We start from the raw sequence: 26028 nt of genomic DNA on the forward strand, positions 1-26028 counted from the left end.
ACCGTCCTCTTGAACCGCTTGTTGTTGCAATCCTTCCCCAACCCCCACCGCAGAACACCGAGAAATAAGAGTCAAAACCTCCCACACCTTCTTCCAGAAGGACGCTGTTCCCCACAGGCTCGTACCCCCCCCCCCCCCCCCCCTTCCTCCTCCAGCCTGTCAGCAACCGAGGCAGGCTCAAAAAAAAAAAAAATAAAAATAATTAAAAAAATCCCTTTTCGGGGGGTGATTTCAGCAAACAGAAGGCGAGGAAGGCAAAGCAGCTAAAGCGAATCGATACGATCGCATCCATATGCTGTCGCTCTTCCTCCCTGCTTTCAGCTACCCTCCGCGTGCCCAAACCACCTCCTCCTCCTCTCTTCCTGGCAAAGCACCCCCCCGCCATCAAAGGGACCCTTCTTTCCAGGCGCAGAGGGGAAGGGAGAGCGTTTCCAAACACCTCAAACGCTCTTATTTTGGGAAATCGAGCAAAGGGGAGAGGAACCGTGCTGCCCAGCTTCCCAAACGCCGAGTGAGCAAGGGCCTGTGTCTCCCCAGAAGCGGTTTTTTCGGCCCCAATCCCCACAGCAAAAGGGGAAGGGGTGCGGGCAGGGCTGCCTGCGCTGCCCACATGGGAGGAGGAGGCAGGCGCTGGACTCTCCTGCTCCACGTTAAAGCAGAGATGTTAAAGTTTTCCTGGCTGCCCCCCCCCCCCCCCCCCCATCCTGGTTTTGAGGTGGGGAAGCAGCATCGAGGGAGGGGGGAAGCGAAGAAAAGAGGCAGAATCCTGCGGGGCAGAAAACCTGGTTCCCCAGCCGGTGGCAGAGGGAGGCAGGGACAGTCAATCACCCGTTCCCATCGCCTCCCTAACAGGGAGCAGGGAAACGCCGCGATGGCAACGCACAAGGAAACGGGAATCGCTCCCAAAACCCGGCAGAAGAGAAGGAAACAAAGGGGGTGTCCCCTGCGCTTGACGGGGGGGGGGGGGGAGCAGCCAGCCCCGAGCCCACCCCCCCATCGTGGAGGGCCGCTCCACCGCAGCATCGCTCGCCAGCGCTCCCCAAGAAGCGGCAGCACCCAGCCCCAACCCCGAGGATGGGGGGGACGGGGGACACACACGGACACCCCCGCTCCCCCCAAACCCTCCAGGTGCGCGGGGAGGCGGCTGCTCCCGCCCCGCTGTCGCCTCTGGTTCGAGGGTGGCGGCCGCCCCCTCCCCGCTCTCCCTTGCCCCGGGGACCCCCCACGCACACCAGGCCCGGAGCCAGGCAGCGCCCGCACTCCGCTTCCCCACCGCCCCCGGCCCAGACAGCCCCGCCCCGGCCCAGACGGTCCCCAGCCGCCCCCCCCCCCCCCTCCCCAGTCCTGGAGGAAGAGCCAACACCCCGTTTTACCACGGGGTATCCCCGCCCCCAGCCCTCCTCGCCCATTCCCGAGGGCTGGGCCAGCCCCTGCCACCCCCCCAAAACCCCCTGGGCTCTGCGCCCCCCCCAGACCCCGCGCTCTGTATCCCCCCGGGCCCGCGGTCCCTGAACCCCCCCTGAGCTCTGCACCGCGCTAACACCAGCCCCAGAACCGGGGGCTCTGCCCCCCCACCCCTCTCCTGTGTCCCCCCAAAACCCCTCAGCTCTGCCCCTCCCCCAATCTCCGAGCTCTGCCCCCACAAAGGCACAACCCCACCCCCTGCCCTCCCAAATCCCCCCGCTCTGCCCCCCGCAACCCCCCCGGGCTCTGCCTCCCGCCAGCAGAACCCCCCCAAACCCCACAGGTGCTGCCTCCCCCCCCCACATACCAACACCCCCCCCCCCCAGCCTCTGGGCTCGGCCCCCCCCACCCCTCAACAGCCAGGCCCAGCCCCCCACCCCCGCCAGGCCCGGCCTGGCCCCCCCCGCCCCGCCCCCGCAGCCCTCACCTGGCTCGGGGGGCGCCGCCCTGGGGGCCGGGGGCGCCGGTGGGTGCCCTGGGGCCGAGCCGGGGCCGGGCCGGGCCGGGCGGGCGGAGCAGACGCGGCGCCGCAGCCACCAGCCGCCGCGGAGCGCAGCCGGCACCACCACAAACAATGCCGCTGATTGGGCAGCGGCCCCGCCGCTCTCGCCCCGCCTCCCGACCCCAGGCGCGACGCCCATTGGCGCGGCGCGACGACGGACGCGCCCTCCCGACAATCGAATCCATCGGCCTCTTCGCCGGCCCCGCCTCCCGTTTCTGTTTGGCGGGCGGGCGCGAAGATTGGCGAGCGGCTCCACCAATGGGAAACCGCCGAGCTTCCCCGCGGGGCGCCTTTAATGGGTCCCCGAGCCTGGACATCCGGGTACCGCCGGCCGCGCGCGGTGTCGGCGGGCAAAAAAAAAAAAAAAAAAAAAAAAGCGCCCCCCCCCCCCTCCACACCCCACACCCCCCCCCCGCCCCGCGCCTCTCGCGGGGGAATTTAGGCCCAAAGCGGCCGCCGTAGCCACCCCGCGCCCGGCCCACGTGGCGACCGGGATGGGGGTGCACGTGGCCCGGCGCGACGCCGCGGGGGGTGCGCGGCCGCCGGTACCGGGCAAGGCCGTGTGTTTCCCCCCCCCCCACCTCCACTCCCCGCCCCGGGGTCGCCAGCAGCGGGCAGGGCCCCCCCACCGAGGAGGCCTCGCGCCAGCCCCGAGGCCTCTGCCAGGCCCCAAGATGGCTGCCGCGGCGCTCTGGCACCTCAGTGCCCCCCTCTCTATGGTGCCACAGACACCCCCTGGAGGGAGGTGGAGGGGGGTGACCCCGGGAGCGGGGTGTCCCCGGGAAGGGGGTCCCACTCCCCCTCGATGCCCCCAAGAAGGTGCCTGGGGAGGCAGCAGGGAAAATACCGCAGCGGCTTTTATTTACAGACCCCCAGGGTGGGGGGCTCCTATTGCACAGTGCGAGGGGGGGGGGGGAGTGGCCCCCAAACCCCCACCTGCCCCCCGATAACCCCCCCAAACCCCCCTGGGCACGGGCAGGTGAGGATGGGGCACTGGGGACACGGGGTGGGGGGTGGGGGGGATGCACAGAGCCCGTCCTGGTGCCCACCCAGCACAAGCGAGGGGCGGGGGGTGCTGGGGGGGGGTGGAATAAATAAATAAAAATATATTAACACTGACATATAAAACCCTTTGTGAGGAGCTGTGGCAGGGGCTTCCCCCCCCGCCCTTAGGGCTGGGGAGCGGAAGGGATTTGGCCTGGGACACCCCCCCCCCTACTCCTAACTCTGTCCCCAGGGGGGGGCCACCTCTAGCACTCGAGGGTGGCCCCGAAGCTCTTGCGGCAGTCGATGGCTTTGGAGCTGGGGGGCTGCGCCCGCCGCCGCCGCAGCTCCTCCTTGCCCAGGCTCCCCGCCAGCTTGTTGTAAGCCGACTTGTACTTCTTGTCGAAGGCGGCTGCAAGGCGAGGGGGGGGGGGACACAAACACACAGCGGCCATCAGCGTCGCTTGGGGGGGGGCCCCCCAGTTCCCCCCCCGAGCCACTCCCCGAGCCCCCCGTACCGATGTCCATGTGGTCCCTGCCCAGCGCCGCCAGCGTGAGGAAGAGGATTTCCCGGTAGATGCTCCTGGGGAGGAAGAGCGGTGAAAAATGGAGGAAGGAGGGGGGGGACACCGGGTCGGTGCTGAGGGGTGGGGGGGTGGGGGGGCGCTAGCGGTACCTCTGGAGGTGTCGGGGTCCCCCCGGGGCCGTCTCGAGGAAGAGGGCGATGGCTTTGTGCACCTCGCTCAGCCCCACGTGGCTCAGCACGGCCTCCAGGAAGGCCAGCGAGAAGGGGTGGCCGTGGGGCCGCCAGGAGCGCAGCCGGGTGGGGACGTTACCTGAGGGGGGGGGACACACACACAAACACACACACACACAGAGGAGCGGAAAGCGGGGGGTCAGCGCCGCCCCCCCGCCGCCGTTCCCCCCTCCCCACGGCCCCCCCCCGACTCACTGTGAAGCCGCCAGAGGACGTAAAGCGGGGGGCAGCTGTCGGGTTCGGGGGTCAGGACGTCCCAGAGCAGCCGCACGCGCACGCAGGGGGAGTCGGGGGGCTGCGTCTGCGCGACAGGCAGGTGGGCACTGGGCTGGTGGCCCCCCCCGCCCCTTCCTCAAAACCCCACGCTAAACCCCCCCAAGCCTCACCTGCGGGGTCGGGGTGACGTGCTGGGAGCCGAGGAGCAGGCGGGGGAGGTTGCTGGGCAGCCCCAGGCGCTGGAAATACCAGACGAGGTTCCAGTAGATGATGGGGTGACTGTCCACCAGCTCCGGCTGCGCCAGGAACTCGCCGCCTTCGTTCTCCACCAAACTTTCCAGCTCTTTCCGCAGCACCAACGGGCTCAGGTAGGCGAAAGCCACCCGCTCCGACCGCCGTGGGACCTGTGGGAGAAAAGGGGAGGTGGGGGGGGACAGAGCGCTGGGACACGCGGCCCCCCCGGGGATGGTTGTCACCCCTCGCCGTGCCCGGCACCGTACCGCCGCGTCCGGGCAGCCGTTGCAAAGCTCCGGCTCGGCCTCGTCCAGGGCCAGGCAGCGGCGGCGGTCGCTGAGCACCGGTCCCTGCGCGGCGGGAGGAGGGAGGGAGCCGTCCTCAGCAGCGCTGCGTGGCGAAAAGGGGGGGTTACGGAAACAGGGGGGCACTGGGACGTGCCCCGAGAATGGAAGGATGGAGGAAAATGGTGGATGGCAAAGAGGGGGTTTGGGGACACGGCAGGGCGGGGGGGATGTGGATGTTAGGGTTTCCCCCAAAAGGATGGGGGACACCGGCAGACAGCAAAGGGAGGGGTTGGGGACATTGGGGACACCTGGGTGGATGCGGGACACTGGGGTTTCCCCCAGAGGGTGGAAATTTGGGGAATAGCGGTGGGCAGCAAAGAGGGACATTGGGGACACCGGGGATGCCGGGGCGGACGAGGGACATTGGGGTTTTCCTCGAGAGGACAGAGGGATGGGGGACACTGGTGGGTGGCAAAGTGGGGTGCTGGGGACACCAGGATGAGGGGACACTGGTAGGCAGCAAAGAGGGGGGCTGGGGACACCAGGGAGGACGAGGGGACACTGGTGGGTGGCAAAGTGGGGTGCTGGGGACACCAGGGAGGATGAGGGACCTTGGGGTCTTCCCCCTGAGGAGGAGAGGACGGGGGGACACGGGTGGGCAGCAAAGAGGGGACACCAAGGAGGATGGGGGACATGAGGGTGTCTCCCAAAGGACAGGGGACACCGTGCGAGGTTTCGCCAAGCCCGGGGCAGGGGGCGGGATCCCACCTGGGGGGCAGCTGGAAGTCCTGGATCTCGATGCTGAGGAAGGGGACGAAGGAGCGGGCGCAGAAGGGGCAGGTAGTGTTGAGGTTGGAGTCGTCGGAGGTCCAGCCGGCCATCACCTCCTCGTCGTACACCAGCGCGCCGCAGCCCTGGCACCGCGAGCAGCTGGACAGCAGGACCTGGCGGCAGCACCCTCAGCCCCCGCGGCGGAGACACAGTAGGACGGGACCCCCCCAAACACACAAACACCCCCCCCCGCCCCGACTCACCTCCACGGCGGGCGGCTCCTGCCCGGTGGCCCCGTCAGCCGCCGGCTCGGTGGCTTTGGGAACGCCGGCGCTGCCCACCGACGTGTCCGACAGGTCCAACTCGCTGCCCAGCGAGACGGAGCTCTGGGGTGGGGGGGGACACACACACCACACACAGTCAGCGAGGACGGACAGATAGACAGACACAGCCCCCCCGGGGAGAAGCCGGCTACCTCAGAAGCGGTGGATTCGGGGCGCTCCCGTGGGCGCAGCAGGGTCTCGACGGGGCTGCGGCGCGGCGGGGGGTCCCCGTCCCGCTGCTCGGAGCCCCGGCGCGGGCAGGCGGCGGCATCGCGGGGGCCGGCGGGGAGCTCGGTGCTGGCGGCCGGCCGGAGCGGGGGCCGTTTGCCGGGGGACAGCAGCTGCTGTAGCTTGGCGGCCAGCCCCCGCCGCGGCGTGCCCCCCGCTAGCCCCCCGGCAGCCGTTGCCGGCCCCTCGTCCGCCCGGTCGCTCTCGTCCGTGGCAAAGCTGACGTCCGACAGGCTCCCGTCGGCGGAGCCGGGGGGACCCCGCAGCCGGGGGGGCAGAGGGTCCAGGGCTGCGGGAAGAAGGGGGGGCCGGGGAGTCAGGGGCTCCCCTGGTCCCCCCCGGTCCCCCTCACCGTGGGTGCTGCCGGGGAAGCTGAGGCTGCCGCTCTTCACCAGCCGGGGGGCTGGGGGGGGGTCCCGCAGGCTGCGCCCGGCCCAGGTGGTCTGACGCTGCAGGCTGGGACGGGGCGCCGGGGGGGCTCGGCCGCCTGCGGGGCAGGACGAGGGGGTTGTCAGCGGGGTGACAACGGCCCCCTCCACCCCCCAGCCCCCCCTTTTCTTCCATCCCCAACTACCTGGGGGGGCGGCGGCAGCGGCCCGGCGTTCCCGCTGCCGCAGGGGCTGCCGGAACTGGGCGGCCCCCAGCACCACGTTGCGGAGCTTGGCCCAGCGCAGGCGCCCGCCCTGGGTGCCCGCCGGCCATTTGCTCTCCAGCACCGCCTGCGAGGAGAAAAAAGTGGGGGGAATGACACAGGCGCCAGCGGGGACCCCCCTGACCCCCCCCACCACACGTGTCCCCCCCTCACCTTGTTGTAGTAGCCGTAGGTGATGGTGTTGGGCACGATGCCGGCGCGCTTCATCTCCAGCAGCACCCGCACCGACAGCACCGGCTCCCCGTACTGCCCGCAGAGCTGCATCAGGATGCGGTAGCAGACCTGGTGGGGGGCAACCGTGGGCGATTGGGGGTGGCCGGGGTGTCCCCCCCACCCCAGGGCGAGCCCCCCTGTCCTAAATGCCGCCTACCTCGTCCGGCAGCACCACTTTGTGAGCCTCCATCTTGCGCAGGACCTCGTAGGCCAGCTGGAGCGCCCGCAGCTTGGCGGGGGCGGCGCGGACGTGGGTGGGCAAGTAGAGGAACCAGAGCCCGTAGCAGTGTCCCAGCAAGCACTTGGCCCACATGTCGGGCACCAAGGAGTACTTCTGGGCCACGCGCTGGGCCACCTTCATCTCCTGGGGACGAGGGGAGGAAGAGGAGGGAGCTGGGGAGCAGCAGGCGTCCTGCGCCCCTCGCCGTCCCCGCTGAGGCCTGGCCAACTCGTCACACCGCTGGCCCCGCTCACCTGCTTGGTCCTGCGCGGGGCCGGGCTGCTCGGGGCGCTGCTCCTGGCCTGGCACAGCTGGGCCACCAGCGGGTCCCGGGGGGGCTCCAGGAGTTCGGGGCGCAGGGTGGGGAACCCGTCGTAGCTGGGGGGTGGGGAGAAGAGGCTGAGCTGGGGGGAGCTGGGAGGGTAACGGGGCTGGGGTGGGGGGGGGGGGGCTTGGGGGGGGGCTCACCGGTACCGCGCAGGCAGTTCGGTGCCGTCGGGACCCGCCGGTTGCTCAGGGGGGGTGATAAAGACGGTGTGTTCACCCCCCCGCGGGTCATCCAGCTCCATTAAGGGGGTGTCCTCCGGCTTCTCCAGCTCCGCCTGCACCTGCGGAGGGACTCGGGGTGTCGCCGGAGACGGGGTGTGTTGGGGGGGGGGGGACACAGGGCTGCAGCGCGGAGCTGGCGGGACCCACCTTATCCACGCAGGTGTCGAAAAACTCGAGGCAGGGGTCTCGGTCGCTGGCGAAGGAACAGTCCTCGATGAACTGGGTGAAGAGCTGCGTGCGCAGCAGCTGCCCGTAGAAGCGGTGGTACGCCCGCTCCCGGGACTTGAGGAACCCTGAGGGGACCGGACAGGCCGCGGAGAGGAAGGGGGGGGGGGGGTGTGTTAAATCCAGCTGATCCCCCCCGCCCTGAGCACCCTTTTCCCCGTTGCTCACCCTGCAGAGCGAAGAGGCTGCCGGCGTCGCGGCCGGCCGGGGCGGGCGCGGGGGCGATGGGGCGCAGGAAGGAGCGGTACCCCCGCAGGGCGCAGGCCATGAAGCGCAGGAAAGCCGCCCGCGCCTCCAGCTCCAGCTGCGCCCGCCGGCCCCGCGCCGCCTCCGCGTCGCTCAGCAGCAGCTCCAGAGACGCCTCCTCGCCCGGCCCGCTGTACACTGCCAAAAACATTCAAATATTACAAAAAAAAAGAAAAGGGGAGGGGTGTGCGTGGCGCAGGAGGCTGCGGGGGTCCCCCCTGAACCCGCACTCACTCTCATCCAGCTGCTGGGACAGGCTGTGCAGCGAGGCCAGCAGCACCTTGCAGGGCCGGCGCGGCAGCGAGCGGGGGGACAGCAGTTTGCGTTCCTCGCTCCTGGGGGGGACACACAGAGGGACGAGCAGCTGGTGGACCCCCCCCGGAATCCCTCCAGGCAGCACCACGCGCCCCCCACCCGCCCCTCACCCTCCACCACCACGGCCAAGAATCAAGGGCCACTCACTGGAAGATGGTGTTGGTGTCCAGATCGACGAAGATGACGTCCCGGGGGGGCTCGTAGAGGTCGAAGTAGCTGGAGTGGATGCCTACAATGAAGGGCACGGGGGCACACAGCACGTCAGCCAGCGCCAGCGGGCACAGCGGGATGTAGGGGCACTGCCAGCGCAGGGGGAAGATCATCTGGGGACAGGACAAGGGCGGTCAGCGCCGCGGGCCGGGGGTCTGCGGCGTCACAGAAAGAATCACAGAATCATCTGGGTTGGGAAAGACCTTGAAGATCATCCAGTCCAACCATTCACCTCCCACCGACCGTTCTCAACTCCACCAGATCTCTCAGCGCTACGTCAACGCGGTGTCCCCCCCCCCCGCCGCCGCTCCCCGCCGCGTCCCCTCGCCGGCACTCACCGCCACCAAAGCTTCGCCCACGCTGGTCAGGACGTCGGGGCGCAGGGAGTGGATGAGCAGCTTCTGCTCGGTCAGCACGGCCACCAGCAGTGCCACCGCGTTGTCAGGGCCCAGGTTCTGCAGCAGCGTCAGGAAGCTGGCGCCGCTGCGGGGGGGGCGGGGGGGGTCGAGGGGGACGTCACTCGGCCGCCCCGCGTCCCCTTCCTGTGTCCCCACTGTCTCCCAGCGCCCCCGCGGCCTGTCCCTACCTGAGCGGCAGCGGGGAGGACACGGGCCGGCACAGCAGCAGGTTGTCGTACGGGGACATCTGAGGGGACACGGGGACACGGTGGGCTCGGGGGGGCGGGAGCCAGCAGGGGGACAACGGAGAAGGGCGGGGGGACACACACACAGGGTGACTCACCTGGACCAGGATGCGCGGCCGCTGCGGGGACGGGAAGGGGACGTTGTGCATGAAGTGCGAGATGTGCCTGCGGGCAGAGGGGCCCGTCGGCGGCGGGGACGTGGCGGGGGCCACCGCCCTCTTTGCGACCCCCTCCCCCACGCCCCCAAAACCTCCCCTCGCCCGGCGCTCACGTCTCGAGGGGCAGCACGTGGGGCCCCGAGATGGAGTAGCGGTAGATAAACATGAGGAACTTGCGGAAGACGTCGAAGAAAGGCCAGTGGGAGAGGACGCAGATGCTCTTGCGGGTCTGCAGCGAGCGGCCGGCCACGGGCCGCCGATCCACCACGCTCAGCAGCCCCAGGCGCAGGCTCTGCTTCTCCGACAGCCGCTCCCGCGGAAACGCCTCGTGGAACTGGATGGCCGCCCCGTACACCTGCGTGGGGCGGGGGCTCAAGGTGGGTTCCCCCCTCCTCTCTCCACGTCACTTCTCCACCCTCCCCACCTCTAAAAAAACCCGAGCTCCCCCCCCCCCGCCCCACGCCATCCTGCCTTGTCGCCCGAGGCGCCGGTCAGCACGAAGGTGGAGAAGACGGGCAGCGGGTATTTGGTGTCGGCCGGCCAGCTCTCGATGGTGGCCCCCATGGGCAGGCAGAAAACAGGCACTGACTCGGGCAGGGGGAAGGACTCACTGTCCTGCTCGGGGTAACGCCCCAGCAGCCCTGGATGGACAGACAGACAAGCGTCACCTTCTCAGTTTTTATCAAATTGTGTCCAGTTTTGGGCACCTCAATCCCAGAGAGATCTCAAGGGGCTGGAGCGAGGGCAGAGGAGGGCAACGAGGTGGGGAAGCGGCTGGAGAATAAATCCTGTGAGGAGCGATGGAAGGAGCTGGGGCTGTTCAGTGTGAGGAGGAGAAGGGGAGGGGAGACCTCATCACTCTCTGCAGCTCCCTGAAAGGACGTTGTGGAGAGGTTGGTGCTGGTCTCTGCTCCCAGGGAATTAGTGACAGAACGAGAGGGAACGGCTTGAAACTGCAACAGGGGAGGTTCAGACTGGACAGGAGGGAAAAATGTTTCCCAGAAAGAGTGGTCAGAGAGTGGAATAGGCTGCCCAGGGAGGGGGTGGAGTCCCCACCCCTGGGGGTGTTTGAGGTTCGTTTGGATGAGCTGTGGGGGGATGTGGGGTAGGGGAGAGCTTTGTAGAGTGGGGCTGAGGGTTGGACTCGCTGATCCCGAGGGGCTTCTCCAACCTGAGTGATTCTGTGATTCTATTTCCACCATCCAGCTGAGGAGGGGGAAGGTGGGCACCCAGCGGCCTGCCAAGGCGACCCCGCAGCGGGTTGACCCCCCCCCCCCCCAAAACAGCCACGATAGACCCCACCTGCTTCGTAGACCAGCGTGTTGGCCTTGGCCATGGCGATCTTGTAGCAGAGGAACAGCGCAGGGCCCCACTGCAAGGAGAGAGCGGGGGGGGGGGGGGTCAGCACAGGCCTCACGGCAGCGGCGGGAAGCAGGGGGGGGCACCCCGGCACCCACCATGCTGGTGTTGAGGTTCTTGTCCACCCGGCAGAAGGTGTGGGGGGTGCTCTCGCCCTTGCTGGGGATGACGAGGCAGATGTCGGTGACCCCCAAAGTGTTGTGGCCGTGGGGCTCGGCCGCCCGCCGGTACGTCAGGAAGGTGCGTTGATGTCCCGGCCCCCCCGAATTCAGATTGGCCGAGCGGCTGTAGGGAGTCGTGTCCAGGATCTTATAGCCCGGCTTCGGGCGGTCTTTGCCCTCGTAGTGCACCCTGGGGGGAGAGGAGGGGTGAGGGGCACCCCCGAGGAGCTCGTCACCCCCCCGCCACATCCCTGCTCCCCACCACTCACCCCAGTTCGATGAGGGGGGGCTTGTCGCGGCCCCGCTTGTAGCATATAAACATCTGGGGGTTGTTGAGCAGCCCGGCGTTGAGGTCGACGGGGTGGCCCGAGGTGGTGGTCTCGATGCAGGTGAAGCCGTGGGGCACCTCCTCGCCCTGCGAGCGGATGATGACGGCCACGTCGGTGATGGGCTCGCTGGGGCGAGCCGGGCGGTGCTGCTGGGTCTCCTCCTCCAGCGGCCGCGAGCTCTCCGTCAGCCCGGCCACCACGAAGTAATCCACCAGCTGCGGGGGCTTCTCGTCCGACATGGCTCACGGCATCTGGAGAGGGGTGGGGGGGACAGCGGGATGGGTGACCCCCCCCCCCCCAACCCTGCCCTGTGAGCCCACCCGTCCCCAGGAACAGGGAAAGCTCCTTCGCCCCGGCGGGCCGGCACCGTGGGGTGCCCCACGGCCGAGCTGACGGGGCGAAAGCGCCGGGGACGGGAAGGGAGGAGGCTTCCGGTCACACCACGAAGCGCAGGGCGATGTGATGGGGACCCCCACGGCGTGTGACGGGGCGGGGGGGCAGGGAACAGCACCCCCGAACACAGCGGCTGCAGGGGGACACCCCCGTGGGCAGCACCTCTGAGATGGGACCCCCCACCCTGCAGCGTGGCCGCCCCCCCCCCCCCGGCTTGGTGGCTGCACCCCTGGCCCGCAGCCGGCCCCTCTCCGCCCCCCTCGTGTGCCCCCCCCCGTCCCCAGCACCCCCAGCTTGCCCGGGCGCCGCAGGAGGGGTCCGCGGGGGCCGCCGAGAGCTGCGCGAGGCAGAAAGGGGAAGGAAGCGGGTGACGAAGCCGCGAAGACCCACGTCACACCCCCACGGCCGTCACCCTGTTCCGTGGGGTATCGGGGTGCCACGGCTGGCTCTGCCCCAGACGCACCCGGGGGGGGGCAAAACGGTCCCAACCCCCAACACGGAGACCCCAAGCGGGGACACCGCGGTGGCTCCATGTCCCCAGGAGGAGACCCCCTGAGCTGGGGGGGGGGGGTTACACCCCACTGGGCCCGTGCCAGCAGAGGCTGGAGCTTGTCCCCGTCCCCCAGCCGGGGACCCCAGGACCCCCCCCAGCCCCACAAGTGGCCACCCGGGGTATTTTTAGCCCAGCACCACGTGACAACAGCCAAGACGCAGCCCCGGCTCCTGATGTAGCTTCCTGCCCCCCATCTCGGGTGGGGAGAAACCAGCGAGGGGGGGTCCCCACAGCCCGCCTGTGCTCCCCCACACCCCCCCATGAGTCCTCCCAGCCGGGTCCCCGCACTGAGAGCCAGCAGGGTCCCAGATGACAGGTCCCCTGACCCGCCCTCGTGTCCCCACGCACCCCCCCAGTGACCCCCAGCGTGGGCAGCCCCACGGAGGCCTCCTGTGGGAGAGGCAGGGCTTTGCCCTGGGCTGCAGCGGGGGGAGCAGGAACCGGCCCCACTGTGGAGCTGCCAAAGGGGAAGCGGTGACTGTGGGGGGACACACACACCCCCCACTCCGTGCCCTGGCCCCATCCCTAGGGCAGGATCCAGCCGCTGGCTATGGGGCAGCCCTGCCCCATGGCACTGCCCCAAAGGCAGGGGAGCACCAGGGGGGTCCCAGGCAGCAGCCCCTGCCCCACGGTACCCTCTGCCCCATGGCTCCCTGCACCCCACAGGCCCCCCACCTCGGGCTGGGAATGCTGGGATGGAAATGGGGGTGTCAGCCTGGGCACAGGGCCCCCCCCCGCTGGCCCAGTGCGCCCTGGACACGCAGCTGCCCCCACAGGCCCTACAGCCGGCCCTAGAGACTGCACCGCCAGCCCTACACCCCCCAGCCGGCCCTGTGCACCTCACAGCGGCCCTATACACCCTACACAGGCCCTATACACCCTACAGCCGGCCCTATACACCCCACATGGGCCCTATACACCCTACACAGGCCCTACACACCCTACAGCTGGCCCTATACACCCTACACAGGCCCTATACACCCTACAGCCGGCCCTATACACCCCACATGGGCCCTATACACCCTACACAGCCCTACACACCCTACACAGGCCCTACACACCCTACAGCCGGCTCTGTACACCCTACATTGGCCCTATACACCCTACAGCTGGCCCTATATATCCTACAGCTGGCCCTATACACCCTACACAGGCCCTACACACCCCACAGCCGGCCCTATACCCCCTGCCCACACGCGGCCCCACAGGCCCCACACGCGGCCCCACAGGCCCTAGAGCCGGCCCAGGCCCTACACCCGCCCCCCCCCAGGCCCTAGAGCCGCCCCCCCAGGCCCTACAACCACCCCCGGCCCCGAGCAGCCCCCGGCCTCCACCCCCCCCCCCCGGCCGGTACCTGCGGGCCGGGCCGGGCCGCGCCGCTGGGCTCCACCGGGCCGCTACCGCGCGCCCGCCCGGCCCCGCCGCCGCCGACAGCGCCCCCTGGCGGCCGGGAGGACCCTCTGCACCGCTGGGGGGGGGGCGGGTGTCCCCCCGCCCCCCAAGGATCCCCCCGGCGCCCCCAAACGCTGCCAGGACGCGACACCCCCCCCCCCCCCACCCTCAAGAACTTCAAGGATCCTCCCAAGCTCCCCACAGCCCCCCCCAGCACCCCCTGTGGGGACCCCATTACCCGCCCCCCCCCCCCACAATACGGGACCCCAGAGCAAAAGGCCTGGGCGAGCGGGGGGGGGGGCTGGAGCAGCTGAACCCCGCCCTGTGCTCCCCACAACCCCCCCGGGAGGTCCAGAGGCTCAGGGGCTCCCCCCCAGGTCTGTGTGCGTGCGCCCTCCCCCCCCCATGAAATCAGCCACACGCTGTCACAGGGGGCATTTAATTAACATATAATATATTTTAAAAAATAATAATAATAATAAATCACTCTGGCTCCCTCCTGGGCAGGGGGGAACGCGGGTCCTGGGGCCCCAGGTCCCCCCGCCCGCGGACGGGGCCCCCACGCTCCCCCCGGGGGTATTTTGGGGGGGGGGGGGGGTGGTGGAGGGGGCAAAGTTACAAGTGCTTTCTACACGTCCCGTGGGGTCCCCGGCAGCTGGGTAAAGTGGGGGGGGGGCTGGGGGTACATACGGGGCGCAGCTGGGGGCGGGGGGAGCGGGATTTCTCCTTAAACATGATGATTAGCCAGAAAAAAAATAAAATAAAAACAGAAGCGGCCCCCCTACACCAGCCCCCCCCCCCCCTACCCCGGGGTTTCTACCTACGGGGTTATGTACAGCCACCCCCAGGGCGGGGGGCACGGGAGCCCCCCCCCCTCTCCGCCGGGGTTTGGGGGTGCCGTGGGGCTGGAGAGCGCCTGGCTCGCGTGTCCCCCCCCTCCCCGTCTCTTCTTCCGACCAGCTCCAGCGTCCCCTGGCAGAGGGAGCCGGCGGCGGCCCCACCGTTTAACCGGAAAAAAAAAAAAAAAAAAAAAAAAAGTGGAAAAAAAGTGGTGGTGGGGGGCAAGGTGGAATCGGGGAGGGGTCAGAGGTGGGGGGCGAGGGTCCGCGGAGCCCCCCCCCAGCCCCTCACTGCAGGCGGTCGGTGCGGAAGGAGTCCTCGACGGCCGGGTCGGTGAGCAGCGCGTAGGGGTCGCTCAGCATGTTGAGTCCGTCCAGGGTCAGGGGCTCGATTTTTAAATCCTCCTCCAGGCCCAAAGCCGCCGCGTCCACCTCGAAGCCGGGGACGCCGGCCAGCGCCGTGGCGATCTCCTTGGAGATGCCGGGGGGAGAATCCCCTGTGGGGAGGGGAATAAAAGAAAAAAAACCACAACTAAACCCCCCTGTCCCGGGTGAGGTCCCGCGCGCCGGCGGGGGGCTGCCGGTGCCCCCCCTGCGCACCCACCCGTGAGGATGATGTTGGGGATGGGGCCGTGGCGGCTGCAGTTGCTCAGGTTTTGCCGGTTGAGGACGTGGGGGTCGTAGGTGCCCTCGCTCGGGGGGTAACTCAGACCCCCCAGCTCCTCGGGGAAACCGCCGCTGTTCCCGGTGGGGCTTTCCCCCATCCCGAACTGCTCGAACTGCGGGGAAAGGTGGGTTTGGGGGACAAATATCCCTTCTGGGCGTGTCTCCCCTCCCGCTCCCCGTCCCCTCCCCGGCGCACTCACGCTGCCCAAGCCGAAGTCGCTCAGGGGCTGCCCCAGCTGCTGCTGCAGGGAGGCGTTAGGCTGGTACTGGGGGGCGTAGGGGCGGTGCGTGGCCCCGCTCGGCGGCACCGGGGGCCGCGTCGGCGGGGCGGGGGGCAACGGCGGCTGCGGGGGGGACTGCAGGGGCTGGTGCAGGGCTTTCTGGCTCGGCTGGGACTGCAGGAGCAGGCCGGGCTGGCTGTAGGAGTACGGCGGGAGCCGCTGGTCGGCCGGCAGCTTGCTGGTGTCCAGGGGTACCCCCTGCGGATAGAGCGGAGGAAAAAAAAAAAAAATAAAGGGGGGGGGGGTGCGTCAGTCTGCAGCCCCCTTGGCGCCTGCCAGGATCCGGCCCCTCTGCTCAGTGCCCAAACTTGGGAAACCCCCAGATTTCAACCCCCTCGGCAACACCCAGCGCCGAAACCCTGCACCCAGCACCCGCCGCGGGCTGATCCCGGCTGGGACGCGCCGCGTCGTGTCCCCCCCCACCGCCGCCGCTGTCCCCCCCCTGAGCGCACGCACGCGGAGCTCCCTTCCCCAGCGGGGAGGGGTCCGCGGGCTGGGCCTGGAGTTTTGGGGGGCGGGGGGGCAAGAGGCTTCTGTGGCACGTGGCTGAGATGAGGATGGAAAACGAGACACGAGAGAAGCGGAGGGAGGAGAAGACGGAGGCGAGCGCGCGGCGCGGGGCCGGCGCTGGGCGATGGACCATGCATACCTGGGTGATGGAGGACAATGTGGGTGACATTGTTGGTGAGAACTGTTTGGGGTGCTGCCTTCTGGAGTCGCCACCCATTGGGAGGGTGAGGGGGCTGAGCGGGACCCGTCGGCGGGGCGAGGTGTTTATGGCCGCCTGCACCATGGGGGCGTAGGAAGAGCCGCTCAAGCCGGAGGGCAAGCTGGGGTTGCTGGGGGAAGACTGGATGGGCTGGCTGCGGGGGGACGTGGGGAGGGAGGGGTTGCTGAGCGAGGAGGAGAGGGAGGAAGGCAGGGACTGGTTGGAGAGCGAGGAAGGGATGGAGGAACTGCTTTGGGAAGACTGGAGTGAGGGGTTGCTGAGGGAGGACTGGAGCGAGGGGCTGCGCAGGGAGGCCTGGAGGTTGGGATTGCTAAGCGAGGACTGCAGGGACGGGTTACTCAGGGAGCTCTGCATAGGTGAGGTAAGTCCTGTGGGGATAAAAAAGAAGAGACACCACCGTTACCCACGGAAACGCCCCGCGCCCCAGGTTCTCCTCCCCGGGCCGGGCCAGGCTGGGGCTCCCCGTCTGCCCCCGGGTGGGATGGAAGGTGACGGAGGCGACCAAAACGATGGAGACAAGAGACAGAAACACACGCACACACACACACACACACACCCCCCGCGGGAACGGGACTGGCGGCGCAGGGTGCTCCGGCGCGGTGAGCGGAGGCAGGAGCAGGGGGGGCTCCCCACGGGACCCCCCCCGATACCGTCAGACCCCGCAGCGCTCCCCCACCCCGCTCCCAGGCTGCGGCGGCTCCGTCCCAGGCCTGGAGGGGCCGATCTCGGCCACCGTTGGCTCTGGGATGGTGGCCGGGGGGGTTCCCATCTCCCCCGGCCCCACCGAGCACCGGCTGCGGGGGGGTCCTGGCTGCGGGGGCCTCTCTCTCGGCTCCCCGGGCATCTCGGTGGCACCAGGACGGGGCCAGCGCTCACCTGGCGAGTCGTAGCCCGTCGCCAGTCCCATGCTGCCGCTGATGCCCAGGTGCGTCATGGTGTTGGCCAGGTTGCTGGTGCTGTTGCCCCCGCTCAGGCTGGGGTAGGGGGTCTCGTCCGGGTCGAGAGGGGTGGGCAGCGGGGAGGGGAAGTGCAGGTTGGTGAGGTCGGGAAGGGAACCGCCCGTGTTGAGGGCTGAGGGGATGAGGGGGACGTTGGCAGGCTGATCCGGGGACGGAAATATGCTGAGGGGATAAAAAAAAAAAAAAGGGAGAGAGACGCTCAGTGTGGGAATACCGCTGCCTCCTCCCGCATCCCCCTCCCCGGCAGCCCCACCCCCTTTTTGGGCTCGGGCTGCCCCGCGGTGCCCCCCGGCCCTGCCCGGGACTTACTGGATCCCAGGGACTTCGCAGGAGCGCGGCCGGGCCGAGGACGACGAGAGCTGCGAAATCAAAGAGGAGGAGTGAAGCGAGGGCGAGATGCCGAACCCGCGCTCCCCGCAAGCCCGGGCCGGCCGCGGCACGAGGGCAGGAAGGAGGCAGAGCCAGCCCGGTGTCGCAAGGCCCCGCGGGCAGGAAGCAGGCAGCACGGGCAGGGGGGACGCAGGGGTGACTTCCTGGCGGTCCTTCCTCCATCCGTACCCACCTTCTTGGTGTCCCAGGGCTTCAGCGAGTGCTTGTTGTCATCGAAGGTCTCTTCGATGGGAGGCACTTGAAAAAGAAACACTGGCGAGGGTGGAGCAGAGGATCAGCGCAGGGAGAGCGGCACAGCCCACTCGCAGCCACCCCGGGGGCAAAGACCGGTCGTGAGTGGGGCGTTACAGACCCACCCGCCACAGAGGGGTCCCTGGGAATGGCCCCCCACATCCCCGGATCTTTAGTGGGGGGGGACACACACGGTTCCGTGGCGGGCTCGGTGCCACGCTGCCGGGCGCGGGCAGGCACTCACCTTTACTGTCTGCGTCCCCGTCCAGAAAACCTGCAAGAGAGGAGGTGACCGTTAGCGGCAGCACGCGGGGACATGGGGGACATCAGCGAGCACGAAGGCGGGAAGCTGGAGGGGGCTGCTGCGTGACCCCGCTGTGGAGGGACAGGGCTCCACGCCGTTCCCGCCCCCCGCAGAGTCCTCGAGGGGCAGAAGGGGCCTGGGGCTCCCGGGTGGAGGTGGGGGGCATCAGGGTTCCACTGGGGGAAGCGGGGTGTCGAGGGAGGGGGGACACTCACCGCTCCGGCGGCCGGGCGGCGGGGCGCCCTGCGAGGGGCCCAGGTAGGCGTCCTGGGGGTTGGGGTTCATCACGCTCGTGTGAAGCGCCGAGTCGGAATTTGTTCTAATTGGGAAAGGTGATCGTTAGATGGGCCAGGGCTCGGCCCTCACCGCCCCCCGCAACCCTGTTTACAGCCCCCCCACGGCCAGCCGCGACCCCGGGAGGGTGGGGAAGAGCACAAAAAAGGGGAAGAAAGGGACGAAGAGCACGGTGGCAGGGGTCCCTCTCCCAGCACTTCCAGACACACTGGGGCTCGCTCCGGCCCCCGTCTGCTCCGAGGGACGGCTCTGCCACCGCAGCGAAGGCCCCGGAGCTCTCGCTGCCCCCGTCACGGGAGAAGATGGGCTCCCCCAGGGACCCTTTGTCTCCCCCGGGGGCCCTGGAGGGGCTGGGGGGCAGCGGACCCCGGGGTATTACACCCATTGTGTTCCCAATTAGTTGGTCTGAGGCGGATGAGCACGGGGAGGGGCTGGGAAAAGGCCGCTCGAGCTAATGACGCGTCCTGGGACCGCACAAGGGGGATATTGTTCAGCTGTGGCGCAGCTGGGAGGCAGGAAGCTCCCCCCCGCCGCCCATGGGACGCAGCCCCCTCCCGCGCGGGGCCCAGCCGGGGAGCGATGGGCGCCTGCCCGCGGCACAGCCGGGGCCCCGCTGCCGGCACCGAGCCCCGGGAGAGGCCGGTGGCATTTCCCGCACGGCCCAAGGGAGACGGAGCCCCGGCTCGCCCCGGGGAAGGGGAGAACCCCAAAGCCCCGGCTCTCTGGGGCTGGCAGGAGCAGCTTCGGGGTGCTCCGAGCGGCTGCAGGACCTCGTGGCCTGCGGAGGCACGAGGGCTGCACAGAGCCAGCTCCTCTCCGGGGTCCCCAGGGGTTCCCCCTTTCAGTGGCCAGGGCGGCCTGGAGACCCCTTCCCTTCTCCTGGGAGACTGGAGTTGCTACAACCAGGTCTGTGCCCACCCTGGGGGTCCTGGGGAAGGGCTGGAGCCCGGCTTAGGGACAGGGAGAGAGAGAAAACGTTATCAAAAAAATCATTCACCTGTTGAGAGCCGACGGCAGCCTAAATAAATGTCCTTTCTCCATAGGAAAGTTACCCCAGGGCATGGTCCTTCGTAAGGAGAAATAACAGAGTTACTTGGGGGGCAAGGGAGGGGGGGCACAGGGCAGCCCTGCCCCACGGGAGGGAGGGTTGGCAGTGGGGAGGGGGCAGCAGGAGGCAGGCAGCTCGCTTCTGGGCGGGGACGGGACACCCCTCGGCACCGGGTCGGGGCTGGTCCGTGACATTCTCCCCCTCTTCCTCGCCTTCGCCCTCCGCCCGCAGCCCACACACCGCGGCAACGGGCGGCTCGGCCTCGGGGACCCCAAAACCACCGGCCCGCGCAGAGCGCAGCCAAAGTCAGTGCTGTGAGGGCTGGGGCAGCGCCGGGGGGGGTCTCTGGGGCAAGGCTGGGGGGTCCCCAGACCCCAGGGCAAGGGGGAACCACAGGGCAGAGACCACCCTCCCCGCCAGCAGCGCCCGGGGAAGCATCGTGGAGCAAGAGCCAAGTGAAGGGGCAGCTGCTTGGAAGATGGATGAAAGTCCCCCCTGAGCCTGGGGGGAGGAATTTGCAGCGGGATTTGCAGTGAGATGCTCCCGGGGGCGGCTCCTCGGAGCCCCAGGTCCTGCAGGGAGGGCGGCCGTGCTCGCTGCGAGTGACAGGGAGGGTTTGACACAACGTTTCGGGGAAAAAAAAGCCAAGGCTTTTCCTGGGGAGGTGAGGGAGGGTGGCAGAGGGCACGCGACAGCTGGGCTTGGACGCGGCGGGATGAGGGAAGACCATGAGGGGACGAGACCGCGGCCCTCGCGCTGCGGATTGAGCGGCACCGAGGCTCATCGTGGGGGACAAAGATTCAACGTGAGCCTCCAGCAGAGCCCCGGCATCACGTGGCACAACCCAGGGCACCGAGCCACACCAGGCACCGAGGCACGGACCCAGCAGGAGCATCGGCAGCAAGTCACCCGGTGAGAACGGTCCTCAGGCCGGGGAAGTGCTGAGCACAGCACTTCAGAGCAAGGGCAGCCTTGAAAATAAAGCCCAGGAGCCCTGAGCGACCTCTAAAAGGGCTGAGCCGTGCTGAGCCGAGCCCGAGCGGCTCCTGTGCGGAGCCGCAGCTCAGCGGGACCTCGGTGGGATGGAGCCGACGCTCGGGGCGTGCTCGGGCTTGGCCAGCCAGCCCCGTCCTCGCCTGCCCCCGGGGCCAAGGGCCGGAGCACGCAGGGGCTCGGCCGCCCGGTGATTCACCTCGGGCAGGATCCCTCTTCCCGCTGCCACGGCAGGTGGATGCCGCCCCGCAGCCGGCTCCTTTGGGCATGATGAAATCGGTTCTTCCTTCAAAATTCCCCTTCTGGGGGATGGCGTGGGCAGCACCCAAAGTCAGAGAGCGGGGAGACCTCCCAGCCCCGCTCCTGGCATCTCAACGTTTCTCTCTGTCCCCCCAAGTCTGGTTTGTCCCCCACAGATTGCTAAGGGAAGCCACGTAAATCCTCCCGGGAGGGGCTGCCCGTTGCCAGGGACTCTCCCACACCAGGCTCCTGCCAGCCTGCCCGTTTCCAAACGCCCCGGGCTCCAGCGACCCCGCAGACACGAGCTGGAAAACAAGTGCTGGGAGCCGAGAAAACGCGGGGTCTTTACCTCCTCCAGCTGGGCTCGGGCGGAGGTGACAGGTAGGTGGGTCCGTAGGGAGAGCTGTCGATGTGGGAGGCACGTTAAGGGCCAAACGGAGAGCGAGGGGCCGAGCAGGCGGCGCACAGGCACCTAACGCCCCCCCGCGTGGCTAATGCTCGTTAATCCCAAAGAGATGAGCACTGGGGGCGCTGGGATCGGGGCAGGAGCCCCAGCAGCGGGAGAAAAGGCTGCTGGTCCCCAGGGAGGGGGCAGGAGGGAGCGGGATAAAGGATATCTGTCGGACGTATCGGCGAAGGGGGGACATCATCCGGCGCGGGTCCCGCTGCACTCGCTCCACCAGGCCGTGGTGCCGGGTGCTGCGCGTGGAGTCCAGCGGCGAGTGCAAAGGGCCCTGCGGGGAGGAGACAGTGAAGCGGGTGGGGGGGTGAGCCCACCGCCTGTCTGGGAGGGAAAGGGGGTCTCCAGATCAGCCCCCCTCGCGCTGCCGGGGCGATGGAGCTGGGGATTAGAGGAGAACATCCCCTCGTCCCCATCTGTCCCCCACGGCAGCTCGCACCGCGGTTCTTCATCCTCCTCCCCGAGTCCTGACGCAGCTCCTGATCCCCCTCCCTGAAGCGCCGAGGGCGGCAGCCGCTGTGCCATGGGGGCAGGCCCCCCCCAGACACCCCCCGCCCAGGGCTGGCGGAGCGGGTGTTTGTGCCCACCTGGAAGTCGGAGACGCCGCTGCCGATCTGGTTGACGTTGGGCAGGGAGCCGCTGTAGTAGGGTCCCCGGCTGTGCGCCAGCCTCAGCTTCTGCGCCTGCAGCTGGGCCAGGGGAGGGGGGGCGCAGGTCAGGGTGGGGGAGCCAGCAGGCACCCCGGGGTGCTGGGGCTCCTCCAAACTGCCCCTTACACCCAAAACATCCCCACGCGCTCTCCCTCCTGCAGCCGAGCCCCACGCTGGGGTGTCCCACGGGAGGAGGCGGCCCCCGAGCGAGGACTGGCCGACCTGGTCTGCCTCAGAAACCATGCCAGGAGGGCTCGAGGGGCACGGTACCCCTCCGCTTTGAAGTCACCGAGTGCGGAGGAGGCCCCGCAAGGGACTTTCCTCCCTCTGTGGGTGCTCCGGTGCAGGAAGGATGCTGAGCCCCCGCTGGGTTTAGCAGCACAGCACGGGGAAAGCCACGTCTCTCCTGCAGGCTGCAGCACCCACAGGCCCGCAGCAGAGGCTGAGCCCTGCCCTGCTGCCCCCCAAAACAGCCGAACCCCCCCGAGAGGCTCCCCGGGCACCGGTGGTCAGCGTATCAGCTCATCCCCTTCGATCTGGAGGTGCTGGGTTTTCCAGCAAGCACCTTGTCCGCACGGTCGTGGGGATGTCGGCGGTGCCGCAGCCCCAAAAGCCGGAGGAGATCCCAGCCTGGAGCCGGGGCTCGGGCAGGGTGAGCAGGAAGGGCTGCCTGCTCGGCCCGGCATCGCGCCGGCTCCCGGCGCTGCTCAAGGCCAAGGGAAAGAGTCACAGCAAACCACAGGCGGGAGATAACCAGGTCTGGGCATCCACCCCCAGCGCTCGGCGGCGGCGGAGAACCCCACAGCAGAGGAGAGCCGGGGTCCCGGGGCAGCACCGGCACCGAGCTGGCCTCCAAAGCCCCTTTCTGCCCCAAAAGCTCCCTCCTGCGCCGGCAGGGGCCTGCCCGCAGCCAAACCAGGCAGGGATTTGACTCACCATGAGCCTCCCTCATCGCAACAGCAGCGGGAAGGCGCTCTGCCACCCCACCACCCCCTCCAGCAGCAGGAGATGTCCCATTCCCTCCCTCCGGCATCCCACCGGAGAAGGGGGGTTTCCCCAATCCCAACCCACCGAGCCGAGGCCAAACGCACACGAATCCACCTTCTCTTTAGACCCCGGGGGGGTCCCTGAGCAGCCCCACGCACCAGCCAGCACCAGTGCTCGTCTGTCCTGGATGGACAAACCCCAGAGAAAGCGGAGATGAAGCACAAAAAAGCAGCTCAGAAACGGGCTGCAGCCGGGAAACCTGCGACAGCAAATTCCCAAGCTTAAGACCAGCGAAATCCAGATCCAGGGGGGAAAAAAAAAACAAAAAAGAAAAACAACCCAAAAACCAGGAGATTTAGTCAACAGCTGGCTGTGCTGGCACTGCAGGATTAGTGTGAGGAGTTGCGCTGGGGCTTAAGGTCTTGGGATCCTGCTCTGTTCTCCGAGCCAGGGTCCCTGCGGGAGCCGGCAGAGCCAGACGAGGCCAAAATCAGGCAGCAGCTTGGAAGAGGCCAGAAAAAACTCCAGGAAACACAAAGCAAAGCTTGAGGGGCTGTTACACCCCCACGGCGGGAGCGGGGCACCCCAGAGCTGGGCAGCAGCTCCCTCTTCTCCAGTGAGGAGCCACAAAACGGAGGCACCCGGGTCAGGCACAAGCTGCCAGCACGACGGCCACTGCCAGCTCCTTGCCTGGAGCCCTGTGGGCAACGACGGGGGGGATCTGCGCGCCTGAACCCTCTTGGAACCAGCTCCTGTCCCAGGCTGTGCGCGTTCCACAAACTCCGCGGAGAAAGCATCCCAGGGCAGGGATTAGCGGGGAGGACAGTCCTGCTGCCTCTCCCCCCCCCCCCCCGGCTTCGCTGCACATTAACCAGCTGTTTACTGTGCAAACACGCTGCGGGAAGCTCCAGCCCACTCCCAAACTCACCGGCGATGCGCAGGACGCGGCTCCCGCCTGCCGTCCCGCCGAGAGAGGGGACAAAACCTCCGGAGAGATGTCCCCTACCTGCCTGCCGGGGACGGGGCTGCTCCCAGCTTGGCGGAGAGAGACGCACGGGGCCAGCGGGACGCTGTCCCTGTCACCCTCCCTGCGACGGCCTCGGCTCCGTGGATGTCAGGTCACCGCTGCCTCGCCAGACCCAGGGTGCCAGCGACGCTCTCCGACCCAAACACCCCCTTTTTTTTTACAGGTCTGATGGATTTTTCCTCCCTCTTCTCTCCCAGCCCTGCTGACCCCAAGCGCAGGGTGACACACGAGCCTCCCCAACAGCGGGTCCTGTCACCTGGAAGAGCCTCCTCACTGCGTCTCCAGCTCCCTCGACTCCACGCTCCTCTCCCCTCGCCCATCCAGCCCGTATCTCCGCCGGGAAGGACGGCGCTGGCTGCCGGACCCCGCGGCTGCCGGCACAGCAGAGCCCCATCGCCGGGGTTGGCACAACCCGCCTCTCCAGGAGCTGAAATGTGGCCAAACCCCGATCTTGGCAACCAGCCGCACAATCCCCGCCGACTCCTCGGGGCCGGCACAGAGCGAAACACAAACCGGAGCCGACCGTCTCCTCTCGACGGCTTCCCCTGCCCAAGAAACCACACTCCTGGAGACGCAGCGCGGCGTTCCCGGCCTCCCCGCTCCGCTGTCACCCCCCCCAGCACCCCAGAGCAGCCCTCCTGCCACCGAGGTCCCTCTGAAAGACCTCGGGGGACAACGACTCGCCTTCGCCAGAAGCTGCGAGCGGGGCAGTTTTCCCGGCTCGGATCCGGCGCGCTCCCCTGCGCCCCCAACGCTGCGTTTTCTCAGGCTCTGGCCAAGCTAAATTTAAGCATCTCCAGGGATGAAGCATCCGCCGCTTGGTTCCAAGACCAACCCAACCCTCCCGAGGGTCCCCGGTGCTCCCTGAGCCCCGGGGCCGGTGGAGGATGACCCGGCAGAGGCGACACGGCAAAATTCCCAGAGCCGTGGGCACGGGGATCCCCCTCCTCGCCCCCGCGGCGACAGCCCCAGCAAACCCTCGGGTGCCGCGGGCGGCGAGTGGCTTTTTCCACCCGGTCGCCGGGACGTGCGCTCGGAAGCGGAGGAGGCGGCCGGCGCACGCCAGAGACCCACGCACGGCGGCCACGGGCCGGAGCGAGCCACGTGCGAAGCCTCGCCAAGAAACCCGCGGCCAAACAAATAAATCAAAATAAACCCACGGGAAGGAGAAGCGGGGTGCAGGGGGGCACCCGGAGAAGGAGAGTTTCTCTGGGGGGAGCCCTTTCTGGCTCCCCCACACCCCCCAGTACCCCAAATGCTGACCCACCCCCAAGCCTCCGGGTGATGCCCCATCCAGCGCCGTCTCCTCTTCACCCCCCCCCCCGCCCCCGGCCCCTTTGGGCCCCCGCCTGAGTCCCTCCACTGCCTCTACACCCCCTGACCCCCACCCGCCCTGCACCCCATAGCAGAGCCCCCAGCCCCCCACTACCCCCCTCCTTCTGCACCCACGAAGCGCCCCCCCCGAACCCCGAGTCTCTCACACCGCCCCCCCGCACCCCCACAGCCCCCCATCCCTCACACAGCCCCCGGACCCCTCTAACAACCCCCCAGGCCTTAACTCAGCCCCCTCACAGCCCCCAGCACTACCCCCCTCCCCGCCCAGACCCTCACGACCCCCCTGACCCCTCACAGCCCCCGGCTCCCCCACAGCCCCGGCCCCCCTCAGCCCCCCCTCACAGCTCCCGGTCCGTCCCCCCCCCCCGGGCCCGTCGCGCATCCGGCGGGGGGAGGCCGCGGCGGCGCTGCTCACCCGGGTGGAGCAGATCTCCATCATCACCTCCTCGAAGGCCGCCGTCTCCTCCGCCTGCCGCTGCTTCTGCAGCGCGATTTTCTCGCTGAACTTCCGCGGGTTGGAAGCACCGGCACCGGCTGAAGAACCCGCACCGGGCCCGGGCCCGGCCCCCGCGCCCGCCGCCGCCATCTTCCCTGCTCGGGCCGCTCCGGCCGCCGCCGCCGCCGCCGCCGCCGCGCGGGGGATGCTGGGGCGGGGAGTCCGCGCGCCGGGCGGCGCCGCTGGGCCGCAGCGGGGCGGGGGACTACAACTCCCAGCAGCCCCCTCGCCGCGCCCGCAGGGCCCGCTGGGAAATGGAGTCCTCGGCCTCTCCCCCCGCTCCATGGGGGGCGCCCCCGCGGGGCGGGGAGGGCGGGACCGACTACAAGTCCCGGCGTGCACCGCGCGGCCTCAGCCCCGCCCCGGCCCCCCCCCCCCTCCCCATCCCGAGGAGGGGCGGGGCCCGGGGGCTGCGCGATGGGGGGAAACACCGCGGGGCGTGGGGGGGCACCGCAATGTGGGGGGGGCACCATAGTGGGGGGAGACACTGTAAGGGGAGGGGGGGGCACCCCAACAAGGGGGGGGGCACCGTAATGGGGGGATACACCGTAATGAGGGGAGGGGGGAGCAGCACAATGTGGGGGGGCACCGCAATGAGGGGGCACTGTGGGGAAGGGGGCAGCGGGGGCGGGGGGTAACGCTGCACGTGGTTAGAGCTGGGGGGGCAATACTGGGGGGGTACAGCAGGGTCACACAACCCCCCAGCTCACTGCT

The 26028-nt window shown here is 68.9% G+C and overlaps 3 protein-coding genes across 10 annotated transcripts in view; all 3 read right to left on the reverse strand.

Annotated features, from left to right (window-relative positions):
* Nucleotides 1-2014, reverse strand: part of GATAD2B (GATA zinc finger domain containing 2B) — a 44853-nt gene extending 42839 nt beyond the window's left edge. The window contains exon 1 of the mRNA XM_074853050.1: nucleotides 1892-2014. The gene's annotated coding sequence lies outside the window, so the exon portion shown is untranslated. The remainder of the gene's footprint in view (nucleotides 1-1891) is intronic.
* A 791-nt stretch (nucleotides 2015-2805) lies between these two features.
* On the reverse strand, nucleotides 2806-13413 carry DENND4B (DENN domain containing 4B). 6 transcript variants are annotated; one of them, XM_074853090.1, is made up of 27 exons: nucleotides 13347-13413; nucleotides 10987-11297; nucleotides 10655-10907; nucleotides 10500-10569; nucleotides 9669-9838; nucleotides 9311-9552; nucleotides 9138-9204; nucleotides 8983-9041; nucleotides 8735-8879; nucleotides 8334-8509; nucleotides 8106-8206; nucleotides 7794-8009; nucleotides 7548-7693; nucleotides 7320-7459; nucleotides 7106-7229; nucleotides 6789-6995; nucleotides 6572-6700; nucleotides 6341-6485; nucleotides 5691-6253; nucleotides 5479-5601; nucleotides 5213-5388; nucleotides 4424-4547; nucleotides 4094-4327; nucleotides 3903-4008; nucleotides 3627-3786; nucleotides 3469-3533; nucleotides 2806-3362 (listed from the first exon to the last, which is right to left on the reverse strand). In XM_074853090.1, exons 2-27 carry the CDS (start codon nucleotides 11283-11285, stop codon nucleotides 3217-3219), a joined length of 4386 nt encoding a protein of 1461 aa, XP_074709191.1. In that variant the 5' UTR covers nucleotides 11286-11297; nucleotides 13347-13413; the 3' UTR covers nucleotides 2806-3216. The 6 variants fall into 6 exon arrangements, 5 of the variants coding, with proteins under 5 accessions (XP_074709191.1, XP_074709190.1, XP_074709194.1 ...); XM_074853089.1 differs by lacking the exon at nucleotides 13347-13413 and adding an exon at nucleotides 13144-13180 and having other exon boundaries at nucleotides 10987-13101; XM_074853093.1 differs by lacking the exons at nucleotides 8735-8879; nucleotides 13347-13413 and having other exon boundaries at nucleotides 8334-8415; nucleotides 9375-9552; nucleotides 10987-13219.
* Nucleotides 13414-13809: 396 nt separating this feature from the next.
* CRTC2 (CREB regulated transcription coactivator 2) lies at nucleotides 13810-25420 on the reverse strand. Of its 3 annotated transcripts, none has more exons than XM_074853226.1 (14): nucleotides 25234-25420; nucleotides 21407-21508; nucleotides 20975-21093; nucleotides 20709-20768; nucleotides 19076-19144; nucleotides 18000-18103; nucleotides 17725-17754; nucleotides 17422-17486; nucleotides 17169-17218; nucleotides 16777-17021; nucleotides 15820-16268; nucleotides 15090-15368; nucleotides 14828-15002; nucleotides 13810-14720 (listed from the first exon to the last, which is right to left on the reverse strand). In XM_074853226.1, the coding sequence occupies exons 1-14, from the start codon at nucleotides 25402-25404 to the stop codon at nucleotides 14512-14514; spliced, it is 2127 nt and encodes a 708-aa protein (XP_074709327.1). In that variant the 5' UTR covers nucleotides 25405-25420; the 3' UTR covers nucleotides 13810-14511. The 3 variants fall into 3 exon arrangements, with proteins under 3 accessions (XP_074709327.1, XP_074709326.1, XP_074709328.1); XM_074853225.1 differs by having other exon boundaries at nucleotides 17422-17501; XM_074853227.1 differs by lacking the exon at nucleotides 25234-25420 and adding an exon at nucleotides 22541-24182 and having other exon boundaries at nucleotides 17422-17501.
* Between the last annotated feature and the right edge of the window lie 608 nt (nucleotides 25421-26028).

This window comes from Strix uralensis, chromosome 32, assembly GCF_047716275.1.
Source record: "Strix uralensis isolate ZFMK-TIS-50842 chromosome 32, bStrUra1, whole genome shotgun sequence".
In the NCBI taxonomy this organism is placed as follows: Eukaryota; Metazoa; Chordata; class Aves; order Strigiformes; family Strigidae; genus Strix; species Strix uralensis.